The following is a 20,183-nucleotide window of genomic DNA, read 5'->3' as shown; positions in this document are numbered from 1 at the left end:
CTCACACATCGGTCAGCCTGGGTTCTGAATAGCTCCCCATGTAGTTCATGGGTCCTTCTTTTTAGGTTTTTGTTTGTGTTCTTACTTTTATTGTCCATCCTTCAAGGCTCAACTTGAAGCGTCTCCCTCTGGGAAGCCTCTTCTGGTTGCTGCAACCCTCAGTGAGGTCTCTTTTGCCAAAACTCTCATTCCGTTTACAATTAGCATGCACTTATTCTCTAATCAAAGTTGACCTCTGTAAGCATACTGCAAGTTCTTTGAAGTCATTACCTTAAATGTCACTTGCTCTGGATGCCCTCCTTGACCCCACATATGGTTGGAACCCCTTGATGTGCACTTCTATAGTTCCCTGAACCTTCTTTTATCCTCTGACACCTCCTGAGTTTTCGGTCTGAGACGTTCAGCTCATTTCTGCTCAAAGCTTTTTTTCCCAGAGCCTAGACCAGAATAGGCACTAAAAAGGTTGAGAGGATAAGTGAGTCCCCACAACACCAGCTGTATTTTAAAAACTCTGCAGAACCATCATGATGGCTTTAGCTCATCAGATTTATTATTCATTAGTTTGCTATTAATCTAATATAACCCTATTTTAATACTAGAGTTATCAGTTGAAGAAATCAAACTTATACATGAAAATAACATCCTTGTTATATGATTGCTGAATGCAGGTGGGTTAGTACAGGAGGAAGGAGAAAATAAGATCATTTTAGAGGGACAAAACTGAACAGTTAGGGTGAATTTCTGAGTGTGCCACAAGTAACATTTTCAATTGTGATTCCTATAAGAAGGAATTATCAGAATACCTGAGTCTTTGAGTTACAATCTAATACCCTTTAAAGGTTCCTGGGTGCCTGATGGGCATCAGGAGAGTGCTAAAGTTTCAGGTTTGTGCTTCTATCCAAGCACCATGCCATGAGAATCGCTTCTGGTTGTTTGCTTTGCTCTTCGATAGTGGGTATGTGCTTCTTTAGGACCACACAGTAAAGTTGGCGTAGTGTGGGACTCTGCACTTCCCTTCATGTGCCATACTGAGAAGCACAGTCGCATGGACTTCGCTCAGATTCCAAAGGGTTCAGACGTGGCTCTGACACTTGCCAGTACTAGACTTTGGACAAGTTATGTCATCTCTGTTTCTCAGTTTCCTATTCTAATAAAGGGGGGAAATGGCACCTACAGGCAAGGCTGTTATGAATATTAGATATTAAATATATATGAATCACATTCATAAAATGATAGCTCTTTCTTATTATTATTCAGAATCCCTTGTTTAACCTGCCCTGAATCATGACCCATCTGGGAAAGCATCCTGTACATATCTCAGGGAATACTTTTGTGTCTTCCATTTGATATAAAGTTTTTCTCTAAACCAGGATTTCTCAACCTTCACACTATTGATATTTGGGGCTGAAGAGTTGTTTGTCTGAGGTGCTGCCCTATGCATTTTACGATATTTAGCAGTCTCCTTGGCCAATGCCCACTGGATGCCAGTAACACTATGTTCTAGTTTGAAGGCTGTTGGAATATGATATACCAGGAACAGACCTGCTTTTAAAAAGAGGAATTTATTAAGCTGCAAAGTTTAAGTTCTAAAGCTGTGAAAATGTCCAAATTAAGGCAAGGCTATGAAAATGTCCAAATTACAGCACCATTAAGAAGTTACTTTCACTCAAGAAAGGCCGATGAAGTTCAGGGTTTCTCACTCAGCCGGAAGCGTACATGGTAAAGTCTGCTAGCTTCCTCTCTTGGCTTCTTGTTTCATGAAGCTTCCCTGGGTGTGTTTTCCTTCTTCATCTCCACAGGTCTTTGGCTGTGTGGACTCTAAAGCATTTTCCAAAATGGTTCTCTCTTAAAGGGCACCGGTAAGCAAGCCCACCTTGAATAGGTGGAGACACATCTCCATGGAAGCCATCTAATCAAAAGTTACCACCCACAACTGGGTGGCTCACATCTCCATGGAAACAATAAAAAAGATGTCACCCAGCAATATTGAATGAGAATTAAAGGACTTGGCTTTTCTGGGGTACACAACAGATTCAAATGGGCATACACTCCCACCCCAGTTGCAAAAGCCAAAAATGTCTCCTGGCATTTCCAGATGTGCCTTACCAGTGGCAAAATCGCCCCTGGTTAAGAGCCACTGGTCTAAGCAAACTAAAAGACTCAACCCCCTTGTGATTTATCTCTAAATGAGAATTCAAAAAATAATGCAACCTTTGGCTGATTAGTGCTTTTTTCAGAAGAGGGTAGCTGCATTTAGTTCTACGCTTCTAAGTAAATACAATAGAAAGTATCCTATTCTCTTTATTTCCTAAGGAAAAAAAAGGAGGCTTTGGAATTTACAATTCCTATTAATAAGCTAGCTGAATTTCACCTGCAGCCCAAGTTTCTGGAGCTGCTATGCTAGATTAAATCTCTTTATTTTGTAGGAGTGCATGCAGGGTCTGAGAGAAAGAGATGCTCCAGAGATGTGTACAAACTCCACTATGATAACAGAATTCTATCCCAACTTAAAGACAGCTAAATCCCAAGGGTTTACAATGTCCACTTTGGGAATGGAAAGAATAAGGGAACTTCCTTATATTGTATGTAAAACTGAAAAGAGGGTGATACATAAGATGTATGTGGCAGAAGAAAAACTAAGGATAAACTATTTTTCTATTTGGGAAACTTTGGTAAGCACTAGTTTATGCAAACCTGCCCTGATACTAACATAATTTCCTGCTCAATACAATTAAAATGAAGTTGATTTTCTCCTTTACAGTTATGCTCTGCAACCCATCTCCCTGTCTCGCCTTCCCAATTCCACCTTTATAGTATTCCATCCAAGAATTCAGCTAAGGCACGAAGCAAGAGTCCTGGCTGTGAGGATTCCAGAGCAGCAGAGGGTCCCTGGCCTATGAAATAGGAGGGGTTTGCCATCCTCTCTTGGGCATCCACCAATGCACCCCTATGTTCCTCTCGCTTTCCTCCACATATAGGAGAAGTAGCAAGCAAATCTGACACACCAAATCATGCCCTGAAGTAATGTTGTGTGGTATTAGCTGGAGAGGAAAACGCCTGCTGAGGCTTTAGAGTCAGCCCTGGTTTTGAATCCCATCCTTGCCACTTCCTACCTGTGTTGCTTTAGGCAAGTTATCTAACCTCTCTTAGCCTTAGTTTCCTCTTTTTCATGTCAAGTTAGGTTTAGTGATGGCATATTGAAAGTACCTGGTACAATGTCCAGACTAAGAGATACTGTGGTTGGTTGATGGTAATGATGATAAAACAGTTATAACAACAAGCATATTTACTGAGATCCTTTACTGAGTTAAAATATACATATCATGATCTCACCCATTTTAAGTGATTTTTAGTAAATTTATAGGGTTATGTAACTATCACCACAATCCAATTTTAGAAAATCTCCATACCCACCCTACCCCACCCCAAAAGATCCCTCATGTGTTTTGCAGTTTGTGTTGTTCCCATTTCCAGCCCCAGGCAACCACCGATTTGCTTTCTGTTGCTATAGATTTGCTTTTTCTGGACATTTTGTATGGATGAAATCATATAATATGTAGCCTTTTACATTTGGCTCCTATAAATGAGCACAATGTTATAGACCCTGAACTATATCTAATATCTTTCAAGCAATATTGATTTGTATTTGGCTAATTATCAAAGTTATCTGATTATCTTACCACACTAACTCTGAGTTAGGTAAGGTAGGTGGTGGTGGGGGGAAACCAAGGCACAGCAGCTCTTAGGAAGTTACCTAGACTGTTTGGTGACCGAGAAAGAACTAAAACCCTGTCTTTATGATGCAAGACCCATAGGTTTGCCACCTGAGCCTTTACTCTGTAACCACAGATGAGAGTGGGGCCGTCCACAGATGACAGTGGGGCTGTCCACCTTTCAGACACATTGCACACACCCCCCACCTCCAAAAGTTATTTATGGGGAGAGCAGAAGAAACAGTGAACTTGAAGATGACAACTGAAAGTTTTCAGTCTAAGAAGCAGAAGGAAGAAACAATGAAGAAAAGTGAACAGAGTCTGAGGAGCTTTGGGACACCATCAAGCATACACATTGTGGGAGTCTCAGAAGGAAAACAAAGAGAGAAAGGGACAGAGAGCATCTTCAAAGAAATAATGGCTGAAAACTTTTTAACAAAAGACATGAACATACACATCCAAGATGCTCAATGAACTCTAAAGAGAAGAAATCCCAATAGAACCACACCATGTTATAATCAAACTATTGAATGCCAAAGATAAAAAACAGATTCTGAAGGCCACAGGAGAGACACAGCACATCGCATAGACAGGGACTTCAGTAAGATTAAGTACCAACTTCTCATCGAAAAAGATGGAGGTAACAAGACAGCAGGATGATATATTTAAAGTGCTGAAAGCAAAAAATTACGAACCAAGAATTCTACATCTTGTAAAATTTTCTTTCAAAAATGAGGGAAGGATTAAGATATTCCCAATAAACAAAAGATGGAGTTCTTCACTAGTAGGGAACTCCTACAAGAAATTTATAGGAGTTCTACAGGTTGAAAGGAAAGAACACTAGCCAATTAACTGAAGCAGCCTGAAGAAATAAAGTTCTTCAATAAAATAATGGCAAGGGTAAATATAAATACCAATACTATCTATTTCTTATAGGGTCTAAAAGGCAAACGTATAAAGTGTAATGATTAATCAATGGTTTTGGACTCTCTACAGTTTTGGACTCATAATGCATATATGTAATTTGTGACAAGCACTACATAAAGGTGGTGAGATCAAGGGGTATAGGGACACAGTTCATGTATGCTATTGAAGTTAAGTTGTTATAAAAGCAAAAGAGATGGTTATAAATTTAGGATGTTAGATTTAAGCCCCATGGTAACCACAAAGAAAATATCAGAAAATTTTCAAGCTCACGGCTACTGAAAGTAGAGTACAGGTTACGAGGGAGAGGGGACAGGGGCAATGGGGAGTTCATGTAAGATGAATGTTTGGGGTGAAGAGAAAGTTCTAGTAATGGATGGTGGTGAGGGAACAGCAGCATTGTGCACATGATTTATCCCACTGAACGGTGTGCTTGGGAGAGGTTGGGACAGGAAAATTTCGGTTGTGTATCTGTTTATATAATTAAAATAAAGAGAAAGAGAAACTAAAGAGATAATGAAAATTAAATGTAATACATGATACTGGATAAGATCTAAGAATGGAGGAGAAAAGTTTGAAAGGACATTATTGGAACATAATAAAAAAATTGGAATGTAGAAGGTAAGCTTTAGATCAACATTAAAATTCTTGAACTTGATAAGTACATTTAAGGTGATTGCAGAAGTGAGCAGCGTTGCTTATAGGAAATGCACATGGAAGTGGTATGTGTCAGGGAAGACTGATGTGAGCAACCTGGTCTCAAATATCCAGAAGATTAATAGATGTTAGGTAGGGAGATAGATGACAGATATTGAATGATATGGCAAAGGTGGCAAAATGTTAAAATTGATAGATCTGGGTATCTGGAGGGATTGGGGTATGTTGGAGTTCTCTGTATGAGATTTGTATTATTTTTGCAACTGTCCTGTAAGTTTGAAATTATTTTAAAATAAAAATTTCAAAAATAAGAAAAGAGTTAATGGGCTCTGCAGTGAAAGCCTGGGAACCTCTCCCTAGTAAAGTATGTAAGAATGGGCTTCATGATCTCTATTTTTAATGCCAGTTGAGGTCATTTTTTTCCTTTTTTTGTTCAGAAGGTGGTCCTGTCAGATGAAATGACATGGGGGGGGCATATGTCCTCCCTCCTCAGTTGTTATAAATTCTGAGAGGGCAAGGATCTACTTCTACTTCATTTTCTCCACAACCCCTAATATACTGCTTTCATATGTTTAAAACATACTAGATTCTCAATCATCCTTGGCAAATGATTACTTCAATGTTTATGTATGTGTACTTTATCTCATAAAGCAAAAAATACATACTGAGGGTATCAGGCCCAATCTGTACTTGTGCAGTATCCCCCACAAACCCTATTAGGAATTATTGACTTACAAATTTAGTAGCTGCTTAATAAAATATTTGTTTTGTTCATTTTAATACAACGAAGAGCCTTATCAACAGTCTGCTTTGTCTCACCCAGCAATAATGGCCAGGCAGGTGAGCATCTGTCTGCAAGGAGGCAGCCAGGAGATGCTGAGCCGTGCTTCCGTCCTGTCTCACTTCTCCCCCTCCAGGCCTGCTTTCTGTCCCAGCACAAAGCTCTAGCCCGCCTCCCTCTCCCCTTCCTCATAATGATCGTCTGACTTCTATCTTCAGGGAGGGGCGGGAGGTGGGATGAGGTAGACAAGACCTTCTCAGATTCTCTTTTCACGTCAGAAGATGAGGTTTGGCAGTAACTCGCAGCTTGTCTCCACTTCTCCATCTCTGCAGTGTCCGAGACGAATGAGTACACATCCTTTGAAGGCGAACTCAGATGTATGTACTTTCGTGTGGTTATGAAAGAGCATTGCCTGCAGGCAGATATCAGGGATGACGGGCTTGTGCCTCTGTCTGCCTCTAGGCACCTCTGCTGTGTATATGTGTGCAGTGTATACTGAAGCAATTGCAAACTCCCAGCTTTCTCCCACTGAGCTCCCAGAATCAGGGGCTCTGATCTCGCTCCATGGGGGAAAGGAAAAGCTTATTTCGAAACGTTAAAATGGTGTCCCTAATCCACATCCTAGTTCTGAGCTTATAAACTGACATCTTAAAAATGTTTCATCACATTTGCCTAGAGGTGTTCACAATACCACCAATGTAACTACCCACATATGTTGAGCCCACATATATTTAAAAGAAAGCAACAACAAATATGCATATATTTCTGAGCCAGCCATAAAGACCAGGCTAACTGTCAGGACCTGGAGACTGACCCCTGTGTTTGTTCGTGCAGGTCGAAGCAACGGAGCCCGGGAATCCAAGTTGCCTTCTTCACCCGCAGCGCCATCCCCGCTGCCGAGGGCCGGGTGAGTCCCTGTGGCAGAGAAGCTTTGAGATATCTGAACAGGTCTCCATAGCTTCCCAGAAGCGCTGCTTAGCCCTGCCTGAGAAATGGGGGGCGGCGGTGGAGCTGCTTGTCTGTTTATTCCACCCAGAAGCTCAAATGTAGATGGACCTCACTTTACAGAAGGAGTGTCCCGAAGCGTTTCCCTGTTGACTCTCAGGAGATGTCCTTCTCCTCTACTTCTGTGGCATGGACCAGGGTGCCCCTACTGAAATCTAAAAAAAAAGTAGTCTTTTTTCCCTATACGTCTTCATCAATTTGATGTTCCACAAATAACATCCCAACTTTCAGAAGCTCCAGCAACTGAATAAATTTGAGACCCACTGGCAGGTTTGTCTTTACCTTCTACGTTTTGGCCTCCCTCTCCAGTAGTCAATGTTTATAAACATGCACATCTAAAGCGCAGCATACCCTAGGGTATTCCATCAAAGTGCTGCTGAGATTGCCTTCAAAAGTGAGAGTGAGCCATTCCTTCTCATGGAGTGTGAAGGCCTCTGCACATTGCTGAGTACTGTAAAATCTCAGTATTACAAACAGTGTCTCCATAACTTTATATTGTCTTAATGAGTTATTAAAAGCACGTTTAACTATGTTTAAAGCTGACCTACATTGTTATAATCTTGATTCTGCCTCAGCTTTATCATTTGGGTGAGTTACTTCATCTCTCTGAGCCTCAGTTTCCTCATCTCTAAAATGTGGTAAAAGCATCTAATTTAAAAGGTCACTGTGAGGTTTAAAGAACATATGAATGAATAAAGGGTGCACGGGTGGTTCAGTCATAGAAGGCTCGCCTTTCATGTGGGAAACCCGGGTCCGATGCCCAGACCATGCACCCCTCCCCCCCCAAAAAAGGACATATATGAATAGCCTAACCCAGTGCCAGGCGTCTTACAGGCACTTGGTAATTGTTAGCACTCTTCCCGCACACTCCATCTCTCTGCCGAAAACAAATCAAGAGAGAGAAATGGTATTGAAATGTATTTAAAATGAACACAGAAAGGAAGCATAAAACCTTCGTGATATCAATCTCCACTGGAACAAGACAAGCCAGAATGTTAGCACAGGCAAACACCTTTAGGACTGTTATCACACTGATTTTCAAGCTGTTTTAGTCTTGGATATCTTTAGTCAAATGAAATTCCATGCAGAACTACAGGAAACAATAGTCACATAGAGGCAGGCCAGAAGCTGGCGTGGGGGTAGGAGCTGCAACGTCACCTGCTTGGCAACCTTCCTGTCTTCACCCTCTCTCCCCAGGCAGCAGTCCCAGGGTGCTGTTAGGTGGCCTTTGTGATTTACAACTTTAAAAACACTGATCCAGGTCCTCATTTTACAGGTGAGGAAACTGAGGCTCAGACCGACCTCCCAGCCGAGAGAGAGTGGCTCAGTTCTGCTGACTCCCTAGCAACCTAGCTTCAGTGTATCCTCAGTTCACCCCCTCCCCATCTGCCAGTGGACTCCATATGAGGCTAAGAGGATCATAACTAAATCCTGCCTCTGGCCCTCTCCAATCTTTAAGGATAGTCTTCTGAGATTCCTTTATTGCTTTCTCTATTTTAATTTAAAATTTAAAGTTAAACGACAAGTAATTGGCTCCACTTGTTTTCAGTGGGTTTTTAACAAAGGTCATCTCTTTTTAATCCTCAGGAAGAAATCAGCTACCCCACTGAAGACAGTAAGTTAATTTTGCATTTAAAAGTGCTTCATGTTTCTTGCATGTTTATTCTTATCCACCTATGTGAGGTTGAAATGCTTCCAGCTAAGGTGAACATGGCAATTTTTGCAGCTGAATTGCTGCCCAGACCGTCCAAGAGAAACTTCAAACCCTCAACTGGGAGGCTACTGCAGAAGAGCACAATCTTGCTGAATTTATCTCAGCAGCTTTGCTGAGAGCATCCCCGCCTTCCACCACATCTGCCTTCCCCACGGAAACCTGCATTGGAGCCCCTGTGCCATGTCCTAGTCACTGACCCAGAGCTAATGGCTGACTACCATGTAGGAGGCACAGAAAGGCCTGGCTAAATTCAGATTCTGGTTAGAACATGTTGAACCTGGGCTACCCCACTATGAGAGGGAGCCCATCTTGACCTGGCACATGCTTTGCAACCTGACATTCATAATCACTTACTAAGCACAGAGAAGCTGGGGCCATGGGACCAAAGCCAGATGCCAGATTCCCACTGCACAAACACTACTGTCCAGGAAGCTGCTGGTGGTCATGGAATCCATCAACTCCACTAATGGAGCCAGAAACTCCTCTTCCGTGAGACATTTCCAGCTGTTGTTGCATAATGCAAAGGTTAAGCTAGGGGGTATGTATTTTTCAGTGTTGTTAACTGAAAACAGTTTCAGTGTGGATAACTAAGCATCAATGAAAAGTGCTCCAATATATTTATTTTAATAGTATTGCTTTGACTTCTATTTCCACATTCAGATGTGCTGAATATCCTTGCCTTCCTTTTTTTTAAAATATAGATTCCAGTTTCATCTCAACAGAATGCATCAAGTGTTTGGGAAGGTAAATCTACATTATTTTGAAGAATGAGCATGTCGCCGACAATTTAATTCACTTAAGGACTTGATATAAATGTGCTTTAAAACTTTTTTCATTAAAAGGCAACAATGAAACTCAATTTTCTAAATAAAATGTCCTTCACTCTGCAATGAGTAGCAAGCAGCAAAGCTGGCTAAGAACCTGAGCTTACCAGGTTTGGTCTTTGGGTTGGCTACAGTCTAAACTGAAAATCTGCCTATTTGTGGATTTTTTGCAGCTGAAATTGCTGCTGAAGTGCATCTTGCCAAGAAACAGTACAGTGGTCTTACACAGGGGTGAAAACTAATTTAGAGCCATGTGCATAACTTAGAACTAATAACTCAGTGAAGGTAATGAAAGTTTTAAAAAGCTGCCAAATTGAGCTGCTAAAATGCTGAGTGTTCAAAATAATGGTTTTCAAAGTTCAAATATCTATCTTAGTGCATCTTCAAATGCTTTTCCCAAAAATTGGAGAGAAAACTCTCATGGCATGCGTCATGCTGCATAGGTGTCCTGGTTCACAAAGCGTTCCCAGGACAGGGGCTTGGCATGCCTCTTCTTTTTTTTACTCATTTCAAGAGCAAAGGCAACTATCATCCAGGCCCGAAGTGGCTGGGCAGCCTCTTCTTGCCCTGGGAAGGAAGATTCCAGGACAGTCAAGATAGAGCAGGTGTGGTCAAAACTTAATGTGTTTTGGGACCTAATGTGCTTACTCTTGTTCCTTTCGAAATTATCAAAATGTTAAGTCATGAGGAAAGCATCTAACATGTTAGCTCAGGGTTGCTTGCCACCTCAGAAGCACAAGGAACTTCCAGGCACTGTAAGAAACCTGAAGCTTTCTAACTCTTTATTTGAATCTTTGAGTTCTTTGAGTTTCCTATAGTGGGAGATCAATAGTTTTCAACCTTTCTTACATGCAGTTGACACACCCATGGACCTACCAAGATTTTAACATACCCCCCAGACCAAATCTGATGGAGAATAAATCATTAAAATAATTTAAAATTGCAATATTTAGAAATGGTTCAGCAGTAACAATTTACTATGGGCTTTGACATAAAATTTCTTATGCTTCAGGTCTTAACTCCACCCCTTCCCCTCCTGCTCAGGAAAACAAAGTGAAATGCAAATCAAATTAAAATTATTATAGGAAGACCTTGAATGTGTTCCAGTGAATTTTTCAAAAATCAAATATGAACTATGATATTTTACCTCTTATCACTAATAATTTATATATACCACACCTTACGAGTGATCAAGACACACCAGGATGTTACAACACTCTTGTGGAGGTTACATAGAAAGTAGAGGGGGTGGCTTAAATTTGCTCATCTTCTGGCTCCTACCAGGACTCACAAGCTGGCAGGCCCAGATCCCACAGGTTGAATCCCTGTGTACGCTGGCAGGGGATGGAAGCAGGGGGATAGAGTGTACCTGTAACCTGGCCCTAATAGCAAGAACACCTCACTAGGCCAACAGGTACACAAACCAATAACATCCTGATAAAAGACATGTGCACAGGAAGACATCTAACCAAATCTGGCTCTTCTCAGCTGATGTTGCTGAGCCTTAGGGCAGTGGCTGACACTGTACTGTTATCCTAATGAGAATGTTCCTATTCCAGAAAAACCTATACCTGCTGAACGCCACCGAGGGTCTAGTCACAGACAAGAAGCTGTGCAGTCACCAATGTTTCCTGCTGCCCAGAAGTAAGAATCCTTTCTTCTAAAAATAAGTTTCCTTGGTGGTTGCAGGCATTAATACCTGCATTGTTATCCCTCACAGTGACACTGGCTTGTTGCGTGGTAAAGATCTGATATTTCATTGCTTTGCAATTACATTTTTAAAAAAAGGTGCTAAGTAAGTAACAACTTAAAAAGAACTGCTCAGAGTTGCAGAGACCTAATATTCGGGCTCTCCTTATTTTTTGCATTTAACTAAAATCTAACATCTTAGTCAAGCTCCTTCTTTGTCAAAACTAAAGGGAACAATTTTACTTATCTTGAAGTTTCTGGTGCCTCTTCTATCTGTGGATATGTTTTATTGGTCATTTGTGTTGACTGTTCACAACCTGTTCAGAATATCTTCAGTATAAAAGTCAAACTTATTCATATTGTGCTTTGCCCTTTAATTAATCTGAACTCATTTCTTTCAGACAAATGCATCAAAAACCTGTACCTCTGCCAAGTAAGTGCAATAATTGTGGTGGTTAAGGCTGGGTCTTAGTGTATGATCACCCTGGGTTTTAACACAATAATGTTACTTCCATCTGGTTGGTTTTAGTATTCTCTCTAGCCTGTTTTCTTGTCTGTGAAATAGGACTGAAAAGTATTTATATAAAAGAGTTGTTATGAAAAGTAAATAGATTTGAGATAATTTTTACTTTCTTTTTTAGCACTGATTTAATATTTCTACCAGTCACACATTATTTTATATAAGCAATAGTTATTTTTAACATAAGAACATTAAATAAAATAACTTATGGGAAGGGCCTGATGGAGTACTAGGTACATAGATACTTTTTAGTAATTTCTAGCCATTTAAATTAAAACGTAAATACACTTTAATGTCCATAAAATATATCTACAAAAGACATCCCAAAAAGAGGATTTGGCAAATATGTGGACAATTTTCCCAAGGCACACAATCCATCACCATAGAAATCTGTAAATCAGATGAGCCAGGTTTGTAGGCTTTTAAAATGAGAACAATAAATCCATTGTGAGTATAACATGAATAAACATAATATTAACATAAATAACATTTTATGAAAAATATATTTTCCAAACAAAAAATTTTAGTGAGAAGAGTGGCATTATTTCACATTTTTTGTAAATGTCTTTAATGTCTGGAGTAACAGAGACAGTGGATTCTCATATCTGCTTCATATTCAATCTGTTGCAGTATGTTTTTGGTTGAAGTATATGAGGCAAATTGGATTTCACACAGAGGTGTATTTGGACAAGAAAAGACCTCATGAACCCCTGAAAAAATCTTGTGTATGTGTGTATATGTTTCCTGCACACCTGGCACACTGTTGGGGTACAGGCATAGCATAGCTCAAAAAATAATGAAGATTAGTTGACTATTCAAATCCCTTTCAGGATTTCCAGATGCGGGAAGCCCAACTGTAGATGGACTAATACCCAGGTTTTTATCTAATCCCAACTTGTCAGACCAGGTATGAAATAAACTCTTATGTCATTAAATTGCTGTCAGTGAACTGCAAGAAAGAGCATGTGTCCTGATGAAAGACAGTTTGAGAACAGTCTATATTTGAAGTTAATTTGTGAGTTGACATTTGCTAGTGTGTATAGAATATATTTATTTTTCCAATGTCTAAGACCTAGCTCCATTTATTTTAATTTACATTTCAGATGCCCTGAATAACAATTTGTTTCTTCAAAACTAGCAATGTGTGTTGTTTTCATTGTTCTTCCTCTCACTTAGATTTTATTTCAACCTTTCCTCAGAATAGATCTATGGAGGCTTATGATATCAACATATATATAACACTGTAGTTTTTTTTATTACTATTATTATTATTACTTTTTTTTCTCATGGGCAGGCACCGGGAATCTAACCCAGGTCTTTGGCATGGCAGGCAAGTCTTCTGCCACTGAGCCACTGACACACCACCCGTAACACAGTAGTTTAAAGACAGAGAAAGGATTCTTTGTATTATCTTGGACAAGTCTTCTCTAGGCTGTAGCTTTCTCGGCTAAAATAAAGATGATCCCATCTGTCCTTGCCTTTAAAGTAATCGCAAGGATCAAGTCAGATAATAGTCATAAAAACACTTAGCAAACAGTAAAGCGCTCCACAAAGCAACAACAATAAGAGCACAACAGCACGAGAGATCACAGCTTATTTAGGAGAAAAGAACAAACGGTTTGGTAACCCGTGAGATTTAGTTCTCCTGTCCAAGTTCTGCACTAAATTTAGCAGTTAAGGCCAAATGGTGGTGGTGGTGGGAGTCAATTATATAATCCTTACGGTTGATCAAAAAACAGATAAAACTCATTTTCAAATTATTAGGTCAAATGTAGTTAAGCCTGTCTGGGTAAGGCAAAAAGGGTCTTTGTTTCTAGTACTCAGAAATTACAGTTTATGGACCATCTCATGCTTAACATTGTTCCCTATTTCATAGGAAGCTGACATTCACAGTAAGCCATGGTATGCTGGAGCCTGCGATCGAAAGTCTGCTGAAGAGGCGTTATATAGATCAAACAAGGTTTGATTTATTTCTAAAACCCATATTTTGCCCACAGTTTATACTACACACAATAATTGTACATTATACAATTAATGTAGTAATTAGAATGATTGCAATGCTTATGAATGCAGGGATCTTTTGACTTGACTTACTTGAGAGGGACTGCCATCTCCTCCTCTTTCAAGCATCCCCCTCTTTGTTCCTCCTCATTTCTACATGTCTTTCATCTCTCCAGGGAACCACAAAGCTGGATCTGCTGCCTTCCAAACTGTGGGAGAGAAGCAGGGTCTGTGTGGTTGTGGGGGTGGGGGCGGAGGATGTAAGGCTTGGTGGTACATGAGATTCGTCTGGGAGCAAGAAGTGGCAGGATATTTTGGGTCATTGCATGGGATAAATGATCAGGATCATGATGGCAAAAAATACCTGGATGTAAATTTTTTTGGAGAGCCCAAAGCCAACCATGTAGAAACACTGCTTAATACCAGAAACTTTTGTTACTACACATCTGGTTCTTTGGGTTTTTCCTTTGCCTCTCTTTTCTTTTCCTCTTTGTCACCTGTCTTCTTCTCTTTTCTTTGTCAAAAAAAAAGAAATTCATTCTTTTCACCATCTATACTAACCTTAGTCCTGGTTTGCTTATTTAAAAAAAAAAAATTCACACCTACAGAAATGTTTCAAGAATAAATACAGAGAACTCCTACCATATTTTTTATCCAAACCCTCCATTTATTGATACTGACATATGCATAGGAAAACCAATGGAATAGAATAAAGTTCAGACTTCATATGGAAATGATGAATATATTTAATGGTGAATATATGAAAGATAGCATCTCAAGCCACTATTTTAAATACATATATTATATAGTATTTTTTAGTATCTGCCAGGGCTAGTCCCCTCTCATAACTTTCTGAAACTAGACAAATTGATACTGAAGTTCATACAAAAAAAAAAAAATAAACATGCAAAGATAGGCGAGCACTGGAATGCAAGTTTTTGTAATATTGGATACTGAATTTTGCCAAAAGCTTTTCAGCCTCCATGGACTTATTAAAATACTTTCCCCTTACAGTTATTTATATGGTGAATTTTGTTAATAGACACCATATTATTGAACCATCCTACTTGGCTATAGTGTATAACAGGCTTAATATGGTGTAGGAGTTTATCTAGCAATATTGTATTCAAGATTTTTGTTTCCAGAGTCTTAAGTAATATTGCCTTGTAATTCCATTTTGTTTTATTGCTCTCCCTATGTTTAGATGTTGATACTATGCTTACTTCATAAAAATAATTTGAAAAATTTCTCTTATTTTCTGTTCTCCAAGATAATTTATGTAGCATTGAGAATATTTCATCTTTAAGGTTGATAGAATTCCTCTGTAAATCGATCTGGATCTGGTGCTTTTTGTGTGCAGTATTTTGATGACCTGCTTTATTTCTTCTGTGTAAATTGGTCTGTTTAGGTTTTCTATCTCTATCGGTGTTAATTTTGGTAAGAAATTATCCATTTAACCTAGGTTTTATAGGTGCAGCGTAGAGGTGAGCTTGTGTGTAGAAGTCTCTTCTGGTTTTTGAAAAACACTGTTTTCTTTCTTGTCATTTCTTATTTTGTATATTTATACTTTCTGCATTTTCCTTTTTTTAAAATTTTTTATTCCAGCATCATATATACAACTTAAAACTTCCCCTTTAACCACTGTCAAATAAACAATTCAGTGGTATTCATTATATGCATGATGTTGGGCAAGCCTTACCACCACCCATTACCAAGATTTTTCCATCACCCCAAACAGAAATGCCATACCAACTAAGCATTAACTCCCCATTCCCTATTCTCACGTTTCTTCTTCAATATGTTTGGGGGGAAGAATTTTCATCAGCTGAAATGTTTTAATTCACAATTCTGTTTTATTTTTACAGGAGTTTTTGAATGGAATTTGTTTTGATTTTTTTCAGTTCATAGGCAACTCGTGGATATAGTTCCTAGATCAAGAGCGCCTTCTAGGTTTGAGCGTAATGCTTCTCTTCACACATTTCTAAATCCTATAGATATAATATTTTATTTATCATATCAGATAGATAGTATTGACCTCACTAAGGATTCTATTACCATATATCTTGCTGAGGTCTTTTCTTAGAAAATAATAGAACAATCTCTAATCAGTAATAAAAATTATGTATATAATCATCTTTCAAATATAACACAGGTTTCTTTATAAACTGGCTTCTAACCTCTGGGAATATAAGTAATACTAACTATAATTACTCTTCTCTTTTATTAAACAGGATGGATCATTTCTTATTCGGAAAAGTTCTGGTCATGATTCCAAACAGCCATATACATTAGTTGTATTCTTTAATAAGAGAGTATATAATATTCCTGTACGATTTATTGAAGCAACAAAGCAGTATGCTTTGGGCAGAAAGAAAAATGGTGAAGAGGTCAGTAATTTCTCTTTTAATGCAACTCTATAAGTATGCATTACACGTAATGGCATCATACTGTATTGGGTGGTGGGGATGAGGAGAAAGGATGCAAGAGTACTTGGACCTAAGCTTGTATACATGTTATAAATGGAGAACAAAATAAAATGCTATATTCAGGAAAGAATAAAAAGGAGGAAAGATTGTTGTATTAAGGCTACATCCTAGTCTCTCTCATCCAGCTGTTTAATGGAGTCAGTCTGACTCAAGATTTCAGTCTAGGGGGACATATAGTCAAAGTTGAAATGTCAAGTAGAATTAAGTTCACAAGAATTAAGGTCAGGGTCCAGAGCTCCAAAGTCAAGACATAGAATCTTAACTCAGACACCAAGGCTGGTGACCAGGGAAGGATCCAGAGGAAACCCCAAATTCTGGTGGATTGAAACATTAGAGTATATTGCTTTGACCAGAATGAATTTACGGGCCTGCAGCCAGAAAGAAAACCGTTACATGGGTCCTGTCTTACTTTGCTAGGGCTGCTTGAACAAATCCAACAGACCAGTTAGATTAAACCACAGGAATTTGTTTCACAGTTTGGGAAGCTAGAAGTCCATACTTAACATGTCAGGAGGCTATACGGTCTATGAACTGAGCAAAATTCTGCTGGTGGTTTGCTAGCAATCCATTACTCGTTTCCACCTCTGTCACATATGATCTGTTTCCTTCTGTCTTTCCTCACTCCTCCTATCTTGTCCAAATTTCCTTTGCTCTAGGGACTTTAGTCATATTGGGTTGAGTTCTATCCTAATTCAGTTTAGCCTCACCTTAATAGGATCTTCAGAGATCCTATTTATGAAAGAGTTCACATCCACAGGACCAAGGGTTAGGACTTGAATATATTTGTGGGGGACATGATTCAATCCAGAATGGGTCCTTTATATTAACCAAACTTCAAATCCTCTTCAATCTGAACTAAATTCAAGGCTTACCACATTCTACTTCAGCCAGCTTATTTTTATAGTAAGCCCTGCAGAATGGACTGGAGTTATCCATGCATGCTCCATAAAGGGAGCGATACTTTTTCTGGATAAATTTGGAAATCCCGAAGTGGCTCTGGACTCCCCTATCCTTCTAGGAAACTCTGTTACATAGGGCTTTCTCTTAGCCTAGAGTCCTCATCCCTTCCACAGAGTGAACAGATTGGAGCTTCATCCCTTCCAATTATATCTATAGATATCAAAATAAGTACTATATTATTATAGCACCAACTGGAAGCACTGAGTCCATTAAAATTCTTAAATTATATATAATAAAAGATCACATCTCCTATAACTGAACCTTTGAATGAAAAATGAAATATTTGATTACATGATGTCAAACGTGGATATTTTAAAAAGTTTGTGTGAATATGGGTAGAAAAAGTAACTAATGGGTTAAGTGCTTAACTTTACAGGCAGCTGTTTTGGGATTGTGTAGCTATAATACTTAGTAACTTTACAACTTTGGCAGGTGAACTTATTTTATTGGCCACAAGATTTTGAGTTACCAAACATATTGTTTTCCGGTCCAGATATGAATTTCTCAAATATACTGAATTAGTGTCGACAGGGGAAAAAGAACTGAGGGGAACTGCAACTAAACTGTGCACAATTCTTTCAATTAAACCACAAATTTAATTCAACCCCAGTCATCCCTCTCTACTTCAAACATTTCAATTTCCAATACTACAACAAAGAAATACTCAAATGTATTCAGGGCCTAGCAGGACAGAACAACTTTTGTGTGCTAAGTATGGTGACTCTCTTCTTTGCATCTTCGGTTTAGAACATTTTCTTGAAATCCACTTCAAAGAGGTAGCACATCAACGCTATTGCATTTTCCTGCCCTGCCGTCTATATAATTAACTTCCAATTGCATTCACTTAACATGTTATGCCAAACAAACTGAATGTCTTTTGGGATTTATCATAAAATAATTTCATTGGTAACTGCGACAAGGGCTGAATGAAGAGAAAGGAATAAAGGCCAAAGGTATTGAAGGTCCCTGTCTTTCACTCTTCTCCCTGACCTGATATTCACATACCCAATTATCTAAAAGACAATGGTTATTTAATTTGAAAAAATTAGACAGTATTCTATTTTACTTGAATAAATATGTAGATATTTGGAAGTCATTCAAGTAAGTATCACAGGGTTTTTAAAACTTTAATTCCAGTTGTCTTTATTTGAAAAATTAAGAGACAATAAAATTAGTTGATAGTAAGGACCAATATTGTCTGATTTCACTTACATTAAATAACTAGAATTAGTAAATACATAGGGACAGAAAATGGATTTCAGGTTCCAAGGGCTGGAGGTGAGTAGAAGTGGGGAGTTATTGTTTGATGGTACAGAGTTTCTGTTTGGGGTGATGGAAAGTTTTGGTAATAGATCGTTATTGGTAGCACGATTAACAAGCAACTAATTGCCTCAGGGTTTGAGGCTAGAAGGCTTGCTTCCACCTGGGGTCAGTATCTTTTGACTGGCTAGCAATTTTGGGGGTTCTTTGACTTTTCTGTCACATGGCAATGCAGATGGTGGCATCTTCTTTCTCTTCTGGGTTCCACTGACTTCCAGCTCCTGGCTGTTCCCCCTGGCTTTTCTTCTATGTCTAATTCCCTTTGCTTATAAGGACTTCTGCCATCTTGGATTAAGATACATACTCATATAGTTTGGACACACCTTAACTAATGATATCTCCAAAAGTCCTATTTGGACACCCATAGAAGCAGGATTTGGGACCTGAACTTGCCTTTTGTAGTGTACATGACTCAATTCTCAACTCCTTGTAACACTTTTGTATAATCAGTGCAGTTCATTTCATGGTTATATTTATCTTTCATTTAAAACTTAGATGATTACTACTTTTAGAAAAGATTTGTGATAATCTTAAATAAAATCCCAGACCCACAGGAATTAAAATATGGAAAAATAGATATGTATAGTTGAGAGGCTAGCATGAAACAGTTCATTTAATTAGCACAAATTTAGCACTAATCTTAGTGGGTGCCATAGCAAAAATGGACACGAGTGTTTATAAGGCTTTCCTTACTTGTTCAAAACAAAACAAAACAAACAAAAAAACTGTAAGCTTATCTGGGAAATAACTTTTTCCTGACACTAAATTCTAAGGGAGACTTTATTATTTCAGTCCTTTTATCTAAGACTTGTGTAACATAACAGATAATCTTTGACTCGTAAAGAATGCCGATAATCTCATTCTATCACAATTTCACATCTGACACTAAAAAGTGATATATTAAAATATTAAATCATAACTCAGTGAAGTAATTTCTCCAAATAATTAGAGATGATTGAGCGCATCAGTTGTTTTTAGTTTTAATGACCATAAGAAAGGCCAGGGTCTACCACCAATGTTACAGCTGTTGTTAAACTAGACTTGTTAGGGCAGAATGCGAGCTGGGACCCAGAAAACTTGACTAACTTGATAAAATGGGAGAAGGTGGGATCTCAACTGAGCTTTGAAGAATAGAAGTAGAGCTTGAAGTTAACATAAATGTCAGTGTATAATTCATCTGTGTTTTCTTGCTCTAGTACTTTGGAAGTGTTGCTGAAATAATCAAGAATCATCAACATAGTCCCCTGGTTCTCATCGATAGTCAGAATAACACAAAAGATTCCACAAGACTGAAGTATGCAGTTAAAGTTTCATAAAAAAAAAAGAAAGAAAAAGGTCACCATCGTTTTAAACATTTTCCCCAAGTTTCTACCTTTGAGGAAACATCTTAAAACTTCATACTTTGGGTTATGATTCATCCAGTAAGAAAACAGAAGACGGAGGAAGCTATTGAAAGTTATCAGCCATTTCTTCAGAAGTTCACATGAACTTGTTCTATCTACTGCCTGACCAAATAAACTGTTAATATTTGGTGAGGATGTTACCATGATACTAATACTCTTCAAATAAATATTTTTATTTAAAAGAAA

The 20,183-nt window shown here is 38.6% G+C and overlaps 1 protein-coding gene across 4 annotated transcripts in view; it reads left to right on the top strand.

Annotated features, from left to right (window-relative positions):
- BLNK (B cell linker) overlaps positions 1–20,183 on the top strand; it is an 83,129-nt gene extending 62,946 nt beyond the window's left edge. For 2 of the 4 annotated variants that reach the window (XM_077125594.1, XM_077125593.1), the window contains 9 exons: positions 6,910–6,982; positions 8,668–8,695; positions 9,496–9,538; positions 11,178–11,262; positions 11,709–11,740; positions 12,658–12,734; positions 13,704–13,787; positions 16,060–16,215; positions 19,791–20,183. In XM_077125594.1, coding sequence (XP_076981709.1) covers positions 6,910–6,982; positions 8,668–8,695; positions 9,496–9,538; positions 11,178–11,262; positions 11,709–11,740; positions 12,658–12,734; positions 13,704–13,787; positions 16,060–16,215; positions 19,791–19,910 — 698 coding nt within the window. In that variant the 3' untranslated portion in view covers positions 19,911–20,183. The remainder of the gene's footprint in view (positions 1–6,909; positions 6,983–8,667; positions 8,696–9,495; positions 9,539–11,177; positions 11,263–11,708; positions 11,741–12,657; positions 12,735–13,703; positions 13,788–16,059; positions 16,216–19,790) is intronic. The other 2 variants (XM_077125596.1, XM_077125595.1) reach the window with 1 other exon arrangement.

This window comes from Tamandua tetradactyla, chromosome 13, assembly GCF_023851605.1.
Source record: "Tamandua tetradactyla isolate mTamTet1 chromosome 13, mTamTet1.pri, whole genome shotgun sequence".
Lineage (NCBI taxonomy): Eukaryota > Metazoa > Chordata > Mammalia > Pilosa > Myrmecophagidae > Tamandua > Tamandua tetradactyla.
Note: the sequence above shows the minus strand (reverse complement) of the source record. Positions and strands in the feature narration are given on the sequence as shown.